Genomic DNA, 15,043 nt, shown 5'->3' with positions numbered 1-15,043 from the left:
TGTCTCTGTGTGTGTTAGAGAGAAGAAGAATGTTTAAGTTCCTTTCCCTCGTATTTATGCACACTTCCATAGTTCCATTAGTCCACTCTAATTAATCTCAATTATTTTACATTTCTACTTGCCTTTTTCCATTTGTTTAGAATATATATAGGGCTTTTTATTTCTTTTGGAACATGTTCCTTTTAGTTATGTAGACAGTAAAGGAGTGTGTGTGTGTGTGTGTGTTTAATATATTTCCACATATTTATGTTAGACCAAACTAATTAACTAAGCTGCTTCCTTTATACTTTACTTTCCACTTATAGCAAGGACATTTATAGTAAAAAAATCAAATAAAATATGAGTTCACCTTGGTAGTTTCTTTCGGAGCATAAAATATTTGCCGACTCTTGCTTTTTATTATATTTGTCTCTTGAGATTAATGTTTAAATATCGTTTCATGTATTACCTTATTACAAATTTTGGTATAATTTAATTCCTTCGTTTTAGTAGGCCTAGACTTTTACATATTTTAGACACTAAAAATTTCACTTAAAATTTATATATACATATATATATATATATATGTTTAAAACGTTGACTGAAGTATGAAAAAAACAGGGTATTTATAAAAAGAACTTCTGTATAAAACGTCTTTATTTATTATTATAAATAAAGAGCCATGTCAACATGACCGGCCACATTCATCAAGTTCTTGGTCTGTTAAATATAGAAATACAGTAAAACCTCTATAAATTAATAATGTTGGAACCATGAAATTTTATTAATTTATCGTGATATTAATTTATCTATAAATTAATAATTATTAATTTATAGAGATAATCTAGTTTTTGTCTATAACTTTTAAAAAAAAAATTGAATAATGTTGTATTTAAAAACTTAAGATAATAACTTAATAAAAATAATGATTAATAAATATAGTTATCATAACAAAATAGTTTTTAATAGAATATTAATTTATCTATTAAAAATATACATGTTTAGAAGTTCAAAATTTATAAGAAACTGTGGCTATTATCAAAAAGATGAAATTGAAGACAATATTACAATACATTTATAGATATTTACGTGTAAGAAAACCAATTATTATATCAAAAATTCTTCACAAATTTGAATGAATATCAAAAAAACAATAAGAGATAGAGATGTAATAAACAAATAGATGAACACCAATAAACTTTCAACTTTAAGTAAAAGTAAACACATTATTCATATTTTAAAATATTATATATATATTTATTTGTATATATATTTATATAATTATTAATTTATATTTTTGTTGGGACTATATATTTACATAGGAGTTTCAAAAAAATTATTATTTTATTATCTTATCGAATTTGATGGATTTTTACACTGGTCCCAACTCGGGACCAAAAAACTTTATTAATTTATAGTGATTATTAATTTATCGAGTATTAATTTATAGAGGTTTTACTGTATTTGCAAAATTAGTTGTAAAAGCGGGAACTAGGTTTTATGATAAGAATATGTAGAAAGTATCCGGGATTCAGTGCTAATATAATGTGCTTGGATATACTAAGTATCGTTAGGGATGAAATAGTAATGTTTAATATATATGTTTGTATGTAAACTGGTTATTAATTGGTAGACGTTTGATTCGGATAATGTACAGAAGACAACAAAGCAATTATCCCATATATATGTAATTAAAAAGATTAAGTATTGTCTATCAGATGAGAATGCCACTCATGATGAAAGTGGAGAAGAAAAAAGCTTTCGGAACTCTATCATCTTCACAGAAACCTTGTTAGGATTAGGATTAGGATTATTATTATTATTATTATTATTATTATTATTATAATTATTATTATTATTATTATTATTATTATTATTATTACTATTATTATTATTATTATTATTATTATTATTACTATTATTATCTATTGCTACACCCTATATCTAAATTTGTATAATAAATAATGGATAAAAATTCCCATATGCTACACAAAATCTAAACCTAATAATTGTCTATTGATAAACATGTTTGAAGTTTTGTTTTTCTTATATTATCCCCCAAAATGTAGACAGCGAAGAAGCTTTGTCCTGGTTCGATGCATAGGAAATTAAAACACATTCTAAAACATATTTTACAGTGTTAGTTATTTTTTGTCTGGGAATAATGCTTAACTGGTAACGATAAACACTATCGAACAATATATTTGCGTTCTAAAGTTTTATAACCTGTAAAAGTTTAGGACTTTAGATTCAAGCCTCTTTCTTTAGAAAACTCAATCTTATATACATACAATTTTTGTCGATGTTACCTGAAAGTTGATCGACAGTCCATCAGAATGACATAAAATTTAATCATTCAACCGACATCTTCATGTACTGTTGTTGTAATATTTTTTTCTGTCGGCACTAACATAACATTTAACTATAAATAAAAATGTGTCATTAACAAACAAACCGAGATGTTTGAAAACTATAGAAAGGAAACTTAAAGCCAATGATGCAATGAAAAATCATGTTCTTTACTAGAAAATATCCGACCTCATGCACGTTGTGTATTGAGCTATTTTTTTCCATGTTTTTTTTATAGTTTATGATTTTATGTTCCTTGTTTATTGAGCTTCCTTATGCATGCTTTTTAGTATATGGTTTACTTTTTAAAATCTGGTCATCCAAGTTATTTTAGGCTTGCTAATATCAGAATTACCGTGTGTGTCTGTTTGAAATGCTTCCACGGTTTACATAATGAAAGAAAGACAAGGTTTCACGTAGGTTTTGACAAGTGTACGTTAGCTCTTCTACATTGAGCACTATTCCTTTCCCAACATTTTTTTTTGTTTGGTTCACAAAAATATTTTCTTACGGAAAATATTGAAATAGTTATCTTTGTATGCATAAATGATGCACCCTTAGCATTAATTACTAATTTATTAACACAAGAGTTAAGAAAATGTGAAATTTTGAATCATTAGCCAAAATTTAGAATAAGGATAATTGTATTTTGTTGGTTCAACAATAAGGATAAAATTAAACATCATAATACGTTGTTGAAAGGGATTAATTAAGGGCTTCTACTTAATTGCAATTTGCAATTTTTAAATAACAATTTCTTCGATAATATAAAAGATTCTGAAAAAAAAAATTCAATGATGGTGTCATCTTAAAGGCATTTTAGCTGCAATTTTCTTATAATAAAAATAAATTTCTTCGATAAAGTGAAGATTTTCGAAATACAAAATCATTAGGGGAGGTGGTGATTGTCTTCTCCGACCCATGCAAAAGAGTTTATAAGCTATTTTCACACTTCCATTACATCTTCTTTGATAGCGACAGCTTCGGTGTTTGTTCCATGTCTCCTACTGCGACACCTACGTATATATCATTTGTAATAATAAACAACTGTTTTTAATAAAATTTATCCTCCGAATGGTTCTGCTTCCTATTCTTCGTTTTGATAGTTAAATTTGTCATCTTATTGCCCAAAATCTGGTGGAGCAAATTATAAAAGGAGTATTCGAATGGGGACCATAAGCGAAGCTTACTAACGTACGGAAGATGCTATGACTAACCAATTAGTGTATAATCACATGCATGCCCTTTAACTTCAATTATGCACACACACCACACTTGCTAACTTTTCTCTTTTGCTACTTAAAATGTAGAACTTACACTTGTTAACTTAGTTTGGTCCACTTATCTAAAACTTAAAAAAACGAATTCAAAAACTTGGTTGGTACAAATTTTTATATTTTAATTACGCCACGAGAAAACGAATTGGTACAGATATACATATGTATTATTAATAACGACCCTTCGATTAGCTTGGGGTTCTTATTAACAGACTTTATAGTACTTGTTTCTGTTAGATTTGATCATTCATGTCAACTTCGGGGTAACTAAATTTGATCATTCATGTCCACATGTAGTTAATGGGGCTTGATATATAGTCTATAATAACATACTAAAAGGGAAGCTATATATGAAAGGGGATACTAAAATATTGGATCCAAGTGATTAAGGGTTTCTCAATTATTCAATGGTCTTAATGTCTTATTACAGTGCTGGACAACCTTTACTTCTTTGCCTTATGTCCACATATGTCAAACTTTTTCGTTTCCTCTTCCTAAGGACTATGGTCCTTAAAAGAGGAAATTCAAATCCTTTGTCTCTTCGCAAATTTTCAAAAGCCTATCTATCTTGTCCTTGAGATTGATTAGCACTTAAACATGTGGACCGGATCAAAACATTCAATGCGGCCCATATAATGGCCCAAGAACTCAAGGTGGCAAACATCTTATGAATGCATTTCTCAAAGCTTTTCCATCTGACATATTCGAATCTTCACAGCGCAAATGAAGTTACAGAACCATATATGATCATCATCATTCTCATTCACTAAACCATATCACAATCATGTAAACAACACGAAGTAAATAAAATATTAATTTTTTCTTACATTCGAATTCAGTAATGGACCCTCACTTTCTCAAGAAATTGAATACAAAACAAATAAAAGAAATACGCAAAGGAATGTGCCTTCTCTAACAATCGAAAAACAAAAAAGTCTTTCCATTTTTTTCTTGGGGCGGATTTTATTAATTGGAAACCCGCCCGAAAACGTCGGATCATCTTCTCTCTCCGATGGCTCTGATGCGAACCAGGAGCCAATTGAACGTATCTTCATTGACTCCACCACCACCTCCTCCGTCTCCGATCCCTAGAGCCAGAGGATCTCGCTCCGCTGCGAGCGAGATCCTCACCGAGATCATCGAGAGATCGATCCAGGTTCCAGAGCTCACGCTCCCTGAATCTCATTCGGGCGGTGAATCTTGCGGTTCACGCCACCTGATCCCGGCGGAGATTGATTTCCGGCTATTGGCGTCGAGGAGAGAAGGATCGGTGGATCGTCTGGTGCGATCGGCGAGGGAGTTCGGGGCGTTTCGTGTGAGCTACCATGGGATATCGAGCGAGGAGCTTAGGTCTCTTGTTAGGGAATCGGGTCGGGTTTTCGGAGTTTTAGAGGGAAGAGACACCGGGTTTCGCCGGAGTGTTGTCGGAAACAGAGACGAGATCGTTTGGGTTCGGTCGTGGAAGGAGCGCATGGAATGGGCGCGCGAGTATATCGGACCGGAAAGGTACCGCTGTTTCAGGTATTGGGCCGTTATTGGGCCACACTTTTTTTAACAAACTTGAATGTTATTATGAATAAAGAAGTGATTTGAGGATTTTGGATAAAATATTTGGATCTTTGTTGCAGCCAAGAAATGGAGAATGTAGCTGATAAACTTGAAGGGGTAGCAAGGAAACTAGGGCAAATAATGGTAGAAAACTCAAGGAGACAGACTGATAAAAGAATACAAAGAGGAGAATCTGTGCTCAGCGTTTACAGGTACAATCATGAAAACGTCACAGAGCAAAGCCCTCCTTTGCCTAAAGAAAAGACAGAAGAAATGCTTCATTACACACTCAGCCTTCACCTTCCGGCCAAGAACTGCGAGTTCCGTATCAACTCAGGAAAAGGCCCACTTTCTTTCCACGCTGATCCCGACACTATCCTTGTCACTTTTGGTCGCCAGCTTGAGGTTCGTATGAACACTTCAACACTATTTATATGTCACTTGTTAATAATATATGATATGATCAAATCAACTGTATGGTAATCATATCTTTTGATAAATCTATGAAACAATATATAGGAATGGAGTTTAGGAGAATTCAAATGTGGTCAAGGAGAAATCATATATCATCCAGATGCGTATGGCTCGCCTACTTCCTTCTCGGTAGAGCTCAAGTGCATGTCTCTTTTCTTATCATACGCTTCTATTGCAACAACTTCCAAAACCATCTCTTTTACACATCAGATTTTCGCTGCGTTACTCTTACTCTTTTTATTCCAATCTTTTTGGATTTATGGATTCCATATGACCACTTAGAATATTCATATACACATATACATATATTCTTGTATGTGGGGAAGCCATGCATAAATTTGAATCTTACTGGTTTATCGACTGGTAAAGTGTGTTTACCTATTAGGTGGAAGCTTTGGTTGTATATGTAAACCCAAATCAGAAATTTGTGGATTCCAGTGTAGAAATGATTGATTTTTTTGTTGGACTCACATGGACTGAATTTAGATAACGCAAATTTTCGTTATAAGCAATCTGTAATACATAGTTTATGTTGTTGTCCTTTTGTGTGAGTTCTTGAAGACGTTTCGGCTCTCTTAATGATGATGTGTTTGGATGAAACTATTGTTTTATAAAAAAAGAATTTAATGTACTTTCGTAATCTAAACTTTCTTAAGCCGACAACAAAAAGAAAAAGGAAAAACAACTTTGAAAAATTAGCTAAACCAATCCCTCAGTATTGATGAAATGGTTGTAAGATTATTTTTTTATGTTGCTCTTTTCACGAAAACGAAGAAGATACGTCCAATTCTTAGTGACGGATTTTTCTAGAACATTGCTTCGTCGATTTTTTAATAAAAAAGAAATCAAAACCATGATGATGTTTGACGAAGTAGAAACACCATAGATTAAGAGTGACGGTGGGGGTATGGTTTTTGATGGTACGGACGATGGATTACGTACGTACACCCTTACGGTGTGGAATTAAGACGGTGTCTCTTTGAAGCAAAGACGTTATTCGTGATGACGATAACGATGAGAAGATCAATAATAAAAATATAATGGTGATGTATATTCTTTTCTCAAATGAATTGATGCTCCCATGGATAAATCACAATAAAAAATGGTTGACTCGGCAGCTAGGTAAATCGTTCTGATGGTTGATTCAATGGCCAAGTTTTATGGTCGGCTATATAACTCCACGACCGGATGATACAACCAAAATTACCTGACAATATGGGTGTTATATATATAGCAAATATGTCTCTAGGGTTGGATTTATCTTATAATTTTTTTTGATAAAAGGTATCTTATAACATTGTTCTTACAAAAAGTTGTTATTATTGTTTCATAACATCTTAGGTGTTTTCTACTATCATGATGAAGAGAATGGACTTCTTAAATGACAGCTACAATAAATATAGGAGCAACATTTTTACTAAGATCTCTCTGAAATGAACGTCCCCAAATTCTTCCTAGTAGTTGGTGCAATAAAGTCATTAAAATTTTGACAAAAATTTATCAAATTAAAATGTAAATATGTAGATAGTAAATACCGTTACGAAAGCTATTACAACTAATTCACATACTGGAACCCATGAACGAGCAAGAGTTTTTCTTTTTTAGTATGTTTACTTTGTCGAGTTTTTTGCCTTTGTATCTATCATTAATAATTTTTTTAAGATGACATTTTTTGAACAAGTTCACGTGTAAGGATTAAATTTTGGCTTTTTCAACACCAAAAGGGCTACTAGTATGATTTTACTCCACACACGAATGACTGGGATCCACGAATCCAGTTTCAAATAGATTAGTATAACATAACTTCATCAATTATTAAAATCCCTATTTTAGTTAACTATCCAGCTATCCGAAAGTGATTATTTTATGCTGACATTGAAGTTCAAATACTATTTTAGATTTAATTGTTATTGTTTTTGTCACTCAAATTTAAACGTTATTCTGGAATATGTAATTGGTTTGATTGGTAGCTAGAGGCAATTAGAAACAAACCGCTCCATTTATAACCAATCTTGCAAACGGTTTGTAACCGGTGGTTTGTATCCCAAATTTATACATGTAGTGATGTAGACCCAAATATCATCATGTCTATTTAGGTGCATTTGGCGTTACTATAAAAATCTGCAGGTCACACTAACAAAATGATGATCCGTCTATTAGAGCTGCCCTCCCGACTAAATAAACCAAAACACATTTTGTGTGTGTGTGTTTTTTTTTTTTTTTGTGATTGGATAAATGAATTTGTTCGACCAGCCTTTGAACCAAATTAACTACCATCTAAAACCAGTAATGTAGCTTAAACCATCTTAATGAATAGTATTAATTGCTTAGCATTCAACGACAGTAACGTCAATCCACGTTGTGTTTTCAAAATTATTCAAATATTTTAAAATCGATTTTTAAATTCTTTTTGATAAAGGTGTTTTTTTGTCAACAACAACAAGGAATGTTTATTTTTTATCGAGTTTTCTCAACCCCTACATATAAAATATTAATAAAGACTTGAATCGCACCTGGAATAGTGGGATTAAAATGTCTTGGTTGACCTCAGAAGGTAGATATTTTTTTGCCGCCGGTAATTGAAAACATTAACCAAACATTGGAAAAAATAATCATGAAAAAGCAGTTCCTTGAATCTTAAGTTACTAGTATTAGGGATAAAATGACTCTTTTTCTAACCTTGTTAATACATACGCCACTGTAATTCGGAGTTAGTAAAACTTTTGCATTGAAATTGTCCTAACTGCTGATTTTTTCTTTCTTTTAATTATTTAATCCACAAAAAGTCAAACGAATATTTAAAACCTAAACAAAATAACTTACGTGGCAAGTTAAGGAGTTTCAATAAGAAGAGGCATCGCGCGCATGTATTATTTCATTTGTATACTCTGTTTCCATTTGCGTTTAATCGTTAAATGGCCGAAGACTCTTCCGATTCTATCATCGTTAACCTCGTCGGAGATGATAACCAATCGGCGTTGTTCGGTAAGTACAATCTCGGGAAGCTTCTCGGAATCGGCGCGTTTGCCAAAGTCTACCAGGCGGAGGATCTTCAAAATAACGGCGAAAGCGTTGCGATCAAAGTCGTCCAAAAGAAGCGTTTAAAAGACGGGCTCACGGCGCACGTTAAGCGAGAAATATCTATCATGCGCCGTCTCCGTCATCCTCATATCGTGCTCCTCTCCGAAGTCCTCGCCACCAAGACGAAGATCTATTTCGTCATGGAGCTAGCCAAAGGCGGTGAGCTCTTCTCCAGAGTCACCAGCAATCGATTCACGGAGAGTCTAAGCCGGAAATATTTCCGGCAGTTGATCTCCGCCGTGAGGTATTGTCACGCCAGGGGTGTTTTCCACCGCGATTTGAAGCCGGAGAATCTTCTCCTCGACGAGAATCGAGATCTGAAGGTCTCCGACTTCGGTCTCAGTGCGATGAGAGAGCAGATCCAGGCCGACGGTATGCTCCACACGCTCTGCGGAACTCCGGCTTACGTTGCGCCGGAGCTTCTCCTGAAGAAAGGCTACGACGGATCTAAGGCGGATATCTGGTCGTGCGGCGTCGTTTTGTTCCTTCTCAACGCCGGTTACTTGCCGTTTCGAGATCCTAACATCATGGGACTCTACCGGAAAATCCACAAGGCTCAATACAGGATGCCGGATTGGACTTCTTCAGATCTCCGGCAGCTTCTCCGCCGTCTATTGGAGCCAGATCCAGAAAAACGGATCACCGTCGAGGAGATTCTCAAAGATCCGTGGTTCAATCATGGAGTAGATCCGAGTGAAATCATAGGGATCCAAGCCGACGATTACGATCTGGAGGAAAACGGGGATCAACTAAACGCCTTCGAGTTAATCGCGTCGGCGTCAACGGCGAATCTCGCCGGTCTGTTCGGAAACTTCGTGACGCCGGATCACTGCGATCAGTTCGTCTCCGACGAGTTTCCGGCGGAGATTATGGGAAAGGTCGTGGAGGTAGCGAAGCAGTTGAATCTGAGGATTGCGAAGAAGAAGGAGAGAGCGATAAAGCTGGAAGGGCCAAAGGGAGTAGCTAATATCGTAGTCAAAATTCGCCGTTTAACAGACGAATTAGTGATGGTGGAGATGAAGAACAAGCAAAGAGATGTGGGCCTAGTTTGGGCCGACGAGCTAAGGCAAAAGCTTCGTCGTTTGATCAATCAACCGGTTTATAGGGTACCTAACTAAACCGTAAAATGGTTTCAACACAAAACCAATTTACTCGGGAGATTTCCAACGTAATGCATTCGTGAGGTTCAGCGGTTGAGCAAGAGAACCAGTTTTAATTTTTAAAAATTCATTGAGGATTCCAGAAACATAATGGGTGAACCGGTTCGGTTTACATTGAAGCAGAGAGCCTCTTTGTAAATATAAATACAAATGACAAGAAGAATAAAGGAAGAGCACGAACAAGGATTCAATTTTTTAGTTTCAATTCGTGAAAAATATTAATTAACAAAAAAACAATTTGCTTTCTTCATCGGAGAGAATTTGAATAAGACTGTGATCTGAAATCTGTAGTCTTGTGTGTGTGTGTGACTGTGTGTTTTGCAAACTTGAGCCTTTTGTTTTTTGGTAAGGGACATGCAACACCGTTTGTAATATTTATCGTTACTGCATTGTGTTTCGGAATCGGAAGAGCATTTGGGTGAGGTCTTTTTTTTGGGGACCAATTACATTTGGGTTGTGGTCTTGTATTGAGCTATTGAGGTTGTTTTAACTAAGCTATGAAAGTTTCTGATAGAACCATGGATCAAATCGTTGCCGCTACTTCGATAAACCTATGAATCTCCTTGTTTCGTTATTTTGAGAGCATAAATCTCCTTCTAGGATTTTACCAAAAAAAAAAAAATCTCCGTGTAGATCAAAATATTTGACTTCCTTGTTAATCATATTCTTAGACGCCATCATAACCCCATAAAACATGCCAAGACGTTCAGAAAGACCAATAGAATACTGTTTGGACAAGGAGAATAGACGTGTCACATATACCATTATTTGAGACGAAAAGAACAAGCTCCACGCAAACTGTTAAAAAGTGCATGTATTGAGATATATATAAAGCAAAATAACAGATAATCATATAAAATATAGTTTACATGAAGAGATGAAGTTTGTTATAGCGATGATGGCACTTCACAGTTCTATTAATGTGATTTTTCATGTTGGTAGAGGATATGAGATAATGAGAGTATCGTATTTATGGTGAAGAAGAAGAAGAAACTACTAATGATATATAGTTGTAGTGATGATTATTGCGGTTGACATCTTCCACATGAACTAATCGATGGAAGAGCAAATGAAAGGTTTGCATGACACCATCATGAGTATAATTGGTATAAGGATGTCGACCTTGTTAAAAACCGTAATAACGTTTTTGTTATCACAAAATCTTTATTCTGGTGTAATTAAATATTGTAACTATTATTATGGCTATGCATTTATTTTCATTATTTTGTTTGATTTTGGTTTATGATTTCGTCATAAAAATGTTGTTAGATTATACTTTGATATATAAAAACATCTAGTTCTAATACATAATAAAAAGATAGATTGAACCAATTACGAAATAAAAGTAGATCTTACTACTTAAATATGATTTTGAAACTTATTGTTTTTGTTATTTTCTAGATCTAAATATTAAAAATGTGGCATTAGGGAAGGCATGGGTCCGCCTCTGTGTAAGTCTATCGAAGCTAACCGTCTTTTTTAGGTAAAAACTTAAAATCTTAGATTGATGAAAACCAGAGGACAAAGACAGACGAGGTATATCTGCAAAAGTTGTGTCCCAAAATGATCTTTAATGTTTTTTCTTTTGTTTTTGTTTTTTTGTTTCTTTCTTGAATTTCTGACTACCAAAACGACGGTACATCTTGGTTTAGGAATTGACCCTCCACAAATTGCCTACCAGTCCCATCCCCAGTCTTCTTCACTTTCCTGCACATTATTAACAATACCCAAAATCATTACACTTCTTTGCCATTGTTCCAAATGTAGCCAAGTTCTAAACAACCTACCTAATCTATAACCAATGCGATCCAGACAGAAACTCAGTGTGTCACAGAACCATTCAAACAGGCTGTTCTATAGCCTAGGGAAAAAGCAAGAAGAAGCTAGTCTTACTTGAGCCAGTGATTCGGAGAAGCGTGTTCGAATGGATTCTCCGGAGCCAACCCAGTTGGACTCATGAATGCAACATTGTTCGGGCCTGGTTCTTCTGGTCGACTTAGCGACAAAAGACTCTCTGTGCCGGATGATGCTGGGAGAAACATTTTCTGCGACCAAGGATCATGATTGCTTGGACCAGCAACGGGGCTGAACGTGCCACTTCTCTGATCATTTTCAAAACAGTCCTTCCTGTGTGAATAAGTACTGTGAATAGGGTCATCTTTTGCAAATAATGATGACGTCCTATTATGAGGCACATGATGCAAGCCATTCTCCTCGTTAGGTCTAGTATTATCTGAAGGTAGAAGTAGGTCTTGGCCAAAGGTGGTCTTCCACATTTGCCAGCTTCCATCATTAACCTGTTTTTCATCTGCAACTCGTAATCTTGACAAGGGAGACTCAATCGGAGATTTCTTCAATAAATGGGGTTTTTCCAGTCCAACACCAGTTTCAAACTTAGCTCTTAGATCAAGTGATTCTGAAATAGGTCCCAGTAGAGATATTGGATCCGGAACATAACATGGATCTTCAAAATGCTCTTCTTCGGGGATAAAAGGACGAGCATTTTCCCCAGCCTGAGAGAGAACAATATCTCTTTCAGATGAGAAACCTAAGCTACCGATAGTCGATCCGCTAGAGTATGTTGGCATAGTGAATGGTGATGGGAGCCCAAAACTGATTGGATTGTCAAAGGTTCGTATTGAATGATCTTGACAAGGAGCCTGTGAATTCTGAACGGTTTTGGGCTTTGTACTAGGTCGGCTTATAACATTAACACTGGAGGAAGCAGGCACAGACGGCGAACGGGTGAATAGTTGCTGCCATGACTTTTTAGGTTCTCCACTTGGCTGCGGCTCAGTAATAACCTGAGGGAACATCATAATATTTATCAGTGTCCTTATAAAACAAGCTGAAGAAAACTAGAACCAAATCTAAGTTGAACATACTTCAAGAACATAACGACTTTGGAAAATTATATGACAAACTTATCAACTTAACAAACAAAAAATAGATGAAATCAAAAGAGACGGGTGATTTATAACTGCAAAAAAGTAGACTGCTTTCATGAACCGGATCATAATGACATAAGCAATTTGGCAAGAACACTTACAGGACGATTAGTATTCCTTTCTCCTCCATTTGAACCAGATTTTCCAGCCACAAATTCAGGAGGATTAATATGCCTCGTATGAGCAGATGCATGAGAATGATCTGTAGAGCCGATGGGCTTATTCTCTTTTGCAATTGTAGCAGACATATTGACACCTCTTCCAAAGAACCGGTTATCTGTAAAAGCCTTAGAAGAAGAGAAGAACGTACCCTTCACTCGATCAAAGTACCTACCGCCAGCTCCTGTCGTGTTAGTGTTACTAGTACCATTATTATCTACCCCGTGCCCATGTCTCCTTTCCATGGGGCTCCTGGAATTATCAGACGCATGCCTCTGATGTTCGGAATGATTATTCTTATCAAGCTCACGCTTATGCTCAGTTTCCTTTCCTATTCTCTTGTCAAGCTCTTCTGCATCGGAATTGCTCTTACTAGAGGTCTTATCTTTTTCCTTCTTCCTCTCCTGGCGCTTCTTTTCTGCCTCTTTTTTAATATCCTTTTCCTTGGAACCAGGTGATGATTTGCTGCATTTCTCGGCTTCAATTTTTTCATCTCTCAACTTCCTCCGTTCCTCCACTAGTCTCGCGACTTCCTCTCGTTGTTTTCTCTCTTCTTCCTCCAAATGCTCCTTTTCCAGCCTAGCTTGTCTTTTCTCCTCAGCTTTTCTGCGTGCTTTCTCAACCCTGCTCTCATGATAGCTGGTCCCATTCTCACCCTGTCTCGACAGTAATCGCCTCTGGTCAGCATCAGTTGACGACTCATCAACCGAAGAGCTAAAGCTAAAAATCTTTCTCCAAAGCCACCTAATGCTCATAAAAAAAGAAGTAAGGAGTCGGCAAGCAAAAACAACGCCACCAGGATATGATCTATCCCCCAAACAATTCTCATCTTCTCCAAATGTACTACCACTATTATTCCGCCAATAGGTTGACTCGCTAGTCCATGTGCTGTTTTCTGACCATTCTGGCCCGTGCATCCATCCATTCTCATTCCATCCCTTTCCATTCAACATCTTACCACCTCTTCCAACAAGATCCTTCAAAATTCCAGAACCAGAAAGCCCTAACCCTGGAGGCACAGGTATGTCTAAAACAGGCCTCTTAGATATATGCCCACAATATGAGCACATAAACCGTCCACCACCTGGATTCTGGTCACGGTAAGGTGTTGAGCAGTTACGGCAACGCCGTGTAGCGGTTTTCTTTAGCTTTTGCAGCTCCATAGCTTCAAATCGCTTTCTCTCCCTAAGACGAGCATTTCTCCGCACCCGCCAAGTAGATAGCTGAGGCATCAAGACCTCGTACCAGAACAAAGTAACCAAAAGCACAAATACACAAGCTAGCCTCGGAGAAGTTATTTCGAAACGAAAAGCTGGTGGAAGAAGCTGAGACAGAGCCCATAGTCCAATCAACGGTAAAACCAACCAAGGCAGCATCGTTGCAACCCGGCGAGACCACTTTTGAATAACACACAATATACACATTATCCTCTCAAACCAACCCTTTTCTTCTTCTTAGCAGACCGAATCAATTCCAAAAAAAAAACCCTAAACTCGGAAACTCAGGGGATGTGCTCACGACAGAAAACCCTAACCTTATTCTCCCTTCCAGGTTGTATACCATCGAAGTATACTAGCCCCAGCTCAAAGAACTTCAGCAAAAATTTAGGGCTTGGAGAATCAACAAAACACCTAATGCACGAACAATCGAATCAAATTGAAGACCGCCCACATTCAAAAATGGAAAAATCGATTCGATTTATACAATTAGCGACCAGAACCAGGGAAACCCAGTTCGGGAGCGAGCTCGAATTAAGTCACGGTGCAATGTGAACGACTCAAGAGAGATAGTGGGCAGAGAGAGACAAGGAAACTTACCGATATCAAAAGGAGATAATCGGGGAAAAGCAAAGGGCTCGTGATTGGAGTTGGAGTGCAGATTTGAGATTCGGATCCAATTCGCGTCGTTCGATTCTTGGCAGCGAAGAAACCGTAAACAGGAAAACGAAAGATTGATGACGATGAAGAGAAAGGAGAACCGGACGGTGAATCGGGGCTGGGTCTAATATGATCCCAAACCTATTGTTATTTAGTCGGTGGTGCCTTTGATGCGCCCCCTTCGTTTTAGG

The 15,043-nt window shown here is 36.4% G+C and overlaps 3 protein-coding genes across 3 annotated transcripts; 2 read left to right on the top strand and 1 right to left on the bottom strand.

The window, feature by feature from the left end:
- Positions 1 to 4,530: 4,530 nt before the first annotated feature.
- Positions 4,531 to 6,090, top strand: LOC18027188. Its single transcript, XM_006411002.2, has 3 exons — positions 4,531 to 5,126; positions 5,234 to 5,558; positions 5,673 to 6,090. The coding sequence occupies exons 1-3, from the start codon at positions 4,618 to 4,620 to the stop codon at positions 5,907 to 5,909; spliced, it is 1,071 nt and encodes a 356-aa protein (XP_006411065.1). The 5' UTR covers positions 4,531 to 4,617; the 3' UTR covers positions 5,910 to 6,090.
- Positions 6,091 to 8,448: 2,358 nt separating this feature from the next.
- On the top strand, positions 8,449 to 10,036 carry LOC18027187 (CBL-interacting serine/threonine-protein kinase 22). Its single transcript, XM_006411001.2, has one exon. It carries the CDS (start codon positions 8,543 to 8,545, stop codon positions 9,824 to 9,826), a length of 1,284 nt encoding a protein of 427 aa, XP_006411064.1. The 5' UTR covers positions 8,449 to 8,542; the 3' UTR covers positions 9,827 to 10,036.
- Positions 10,037 to 11,470: 1,434 nt separating this feature from the next.
- On the bottom strand, positions 11,471 to 15,004 carry LOC18027186. Its single transcript, XM_006411000.2, has 4 exons — positions 14,793 to 15,004; positions 12,918 to 14,606; positions 11,762 to 12,672; positions 11,471 to 11,575 (listed from the first exon to the last, which is right to left on the bottom strand). Exons 2-4 carry the CDS (start codon positions 14,397 to 14,399, stop codon positions 11,491 to 11,493), a joined length of 2,478 nt encoding a protein of 825 aa, XP_006411063.1. The 5' UTR covers positions 14,400 to 14,606; positions 14,793 to 15,004; the 3' UTR covers positions 11,471 to 11,490.
- Positions 15,005 to 15,043: the final 39 nt, after the last annotated feature.

Source organism: Eutrema salsugineum, unplaced genomic scaffold (assembly GCF_000478725.1).
Source record: "Eutrema salsugineum unplaced genomic scaffold, Eutsalg1_0 scaffold_10, whole genome shotgun sequence".
In the NCBI taxonomy this organism is placed as follows: domain Eukaryota; kingdom Viridiplantae; phylum Streptophyta; class Magnoliopsida; order Brassicales; family Brassicaceae; genus Eutrema; species Eutrema salsugineum.
The sequence above is the reverse complement of the archived record's forward strand: the minus strand, read 5'-3'. Positions and strand labels throughout refer to the sequence as shown.

Bases quoted from the DNA above. Each gene is read 5' to 3' on its own strand.
- LOC18027188 (XM_006411002.2), top strand. From the start codon at position 4,618: ATGGCTCTGATGCGAACCAGGAGCCAATTGAACGTATCTTCATTGACT. The intron at 5,127-5,233 runs GTATTGGGCCGT...TCTTTGTTGCAG, and splicing joins GAAAGGTACCGCTGTTTCAG to CCAAGAAATGGAGAATGTAG. The intron at 5,559-5,672 runs GTTCGTATGAAC...AACAATATATAG, and splicing joins CTTTTGGTCGCCAGCTTGAG to GAATGGAGTTTAGGAGAATT.
- LOC18027187 (XM_006411001.2), top strand. From the start codon at position 8,543: ATGGCCGAAGACTCTTCCGATTCTATCATCGTTAACCTCGTCGGAGAT.
- LOC18027186 (XM_006411000.2), bottom strand. From the start codon at position 14,399: ATGTGTATATTGTGTGTTATTCAAAAGTGGTCTCGCCGGGTTGCAACG. The intron at 12,673-12,917 runs GTAAGTGTTCTT...ATGTTCCCTCAG, and splicing joins AAAGGAATACTAATCGTCCT to GTTATTACTGAGCCGCAGCC. The intron at 11,576-11,761 runs GTAAGACTAGCT...AATAATGTGCAG, and splicing joins TCTCCGAATCACTGGCTCAA to GAAAGTGAAGAAGACTGGGG.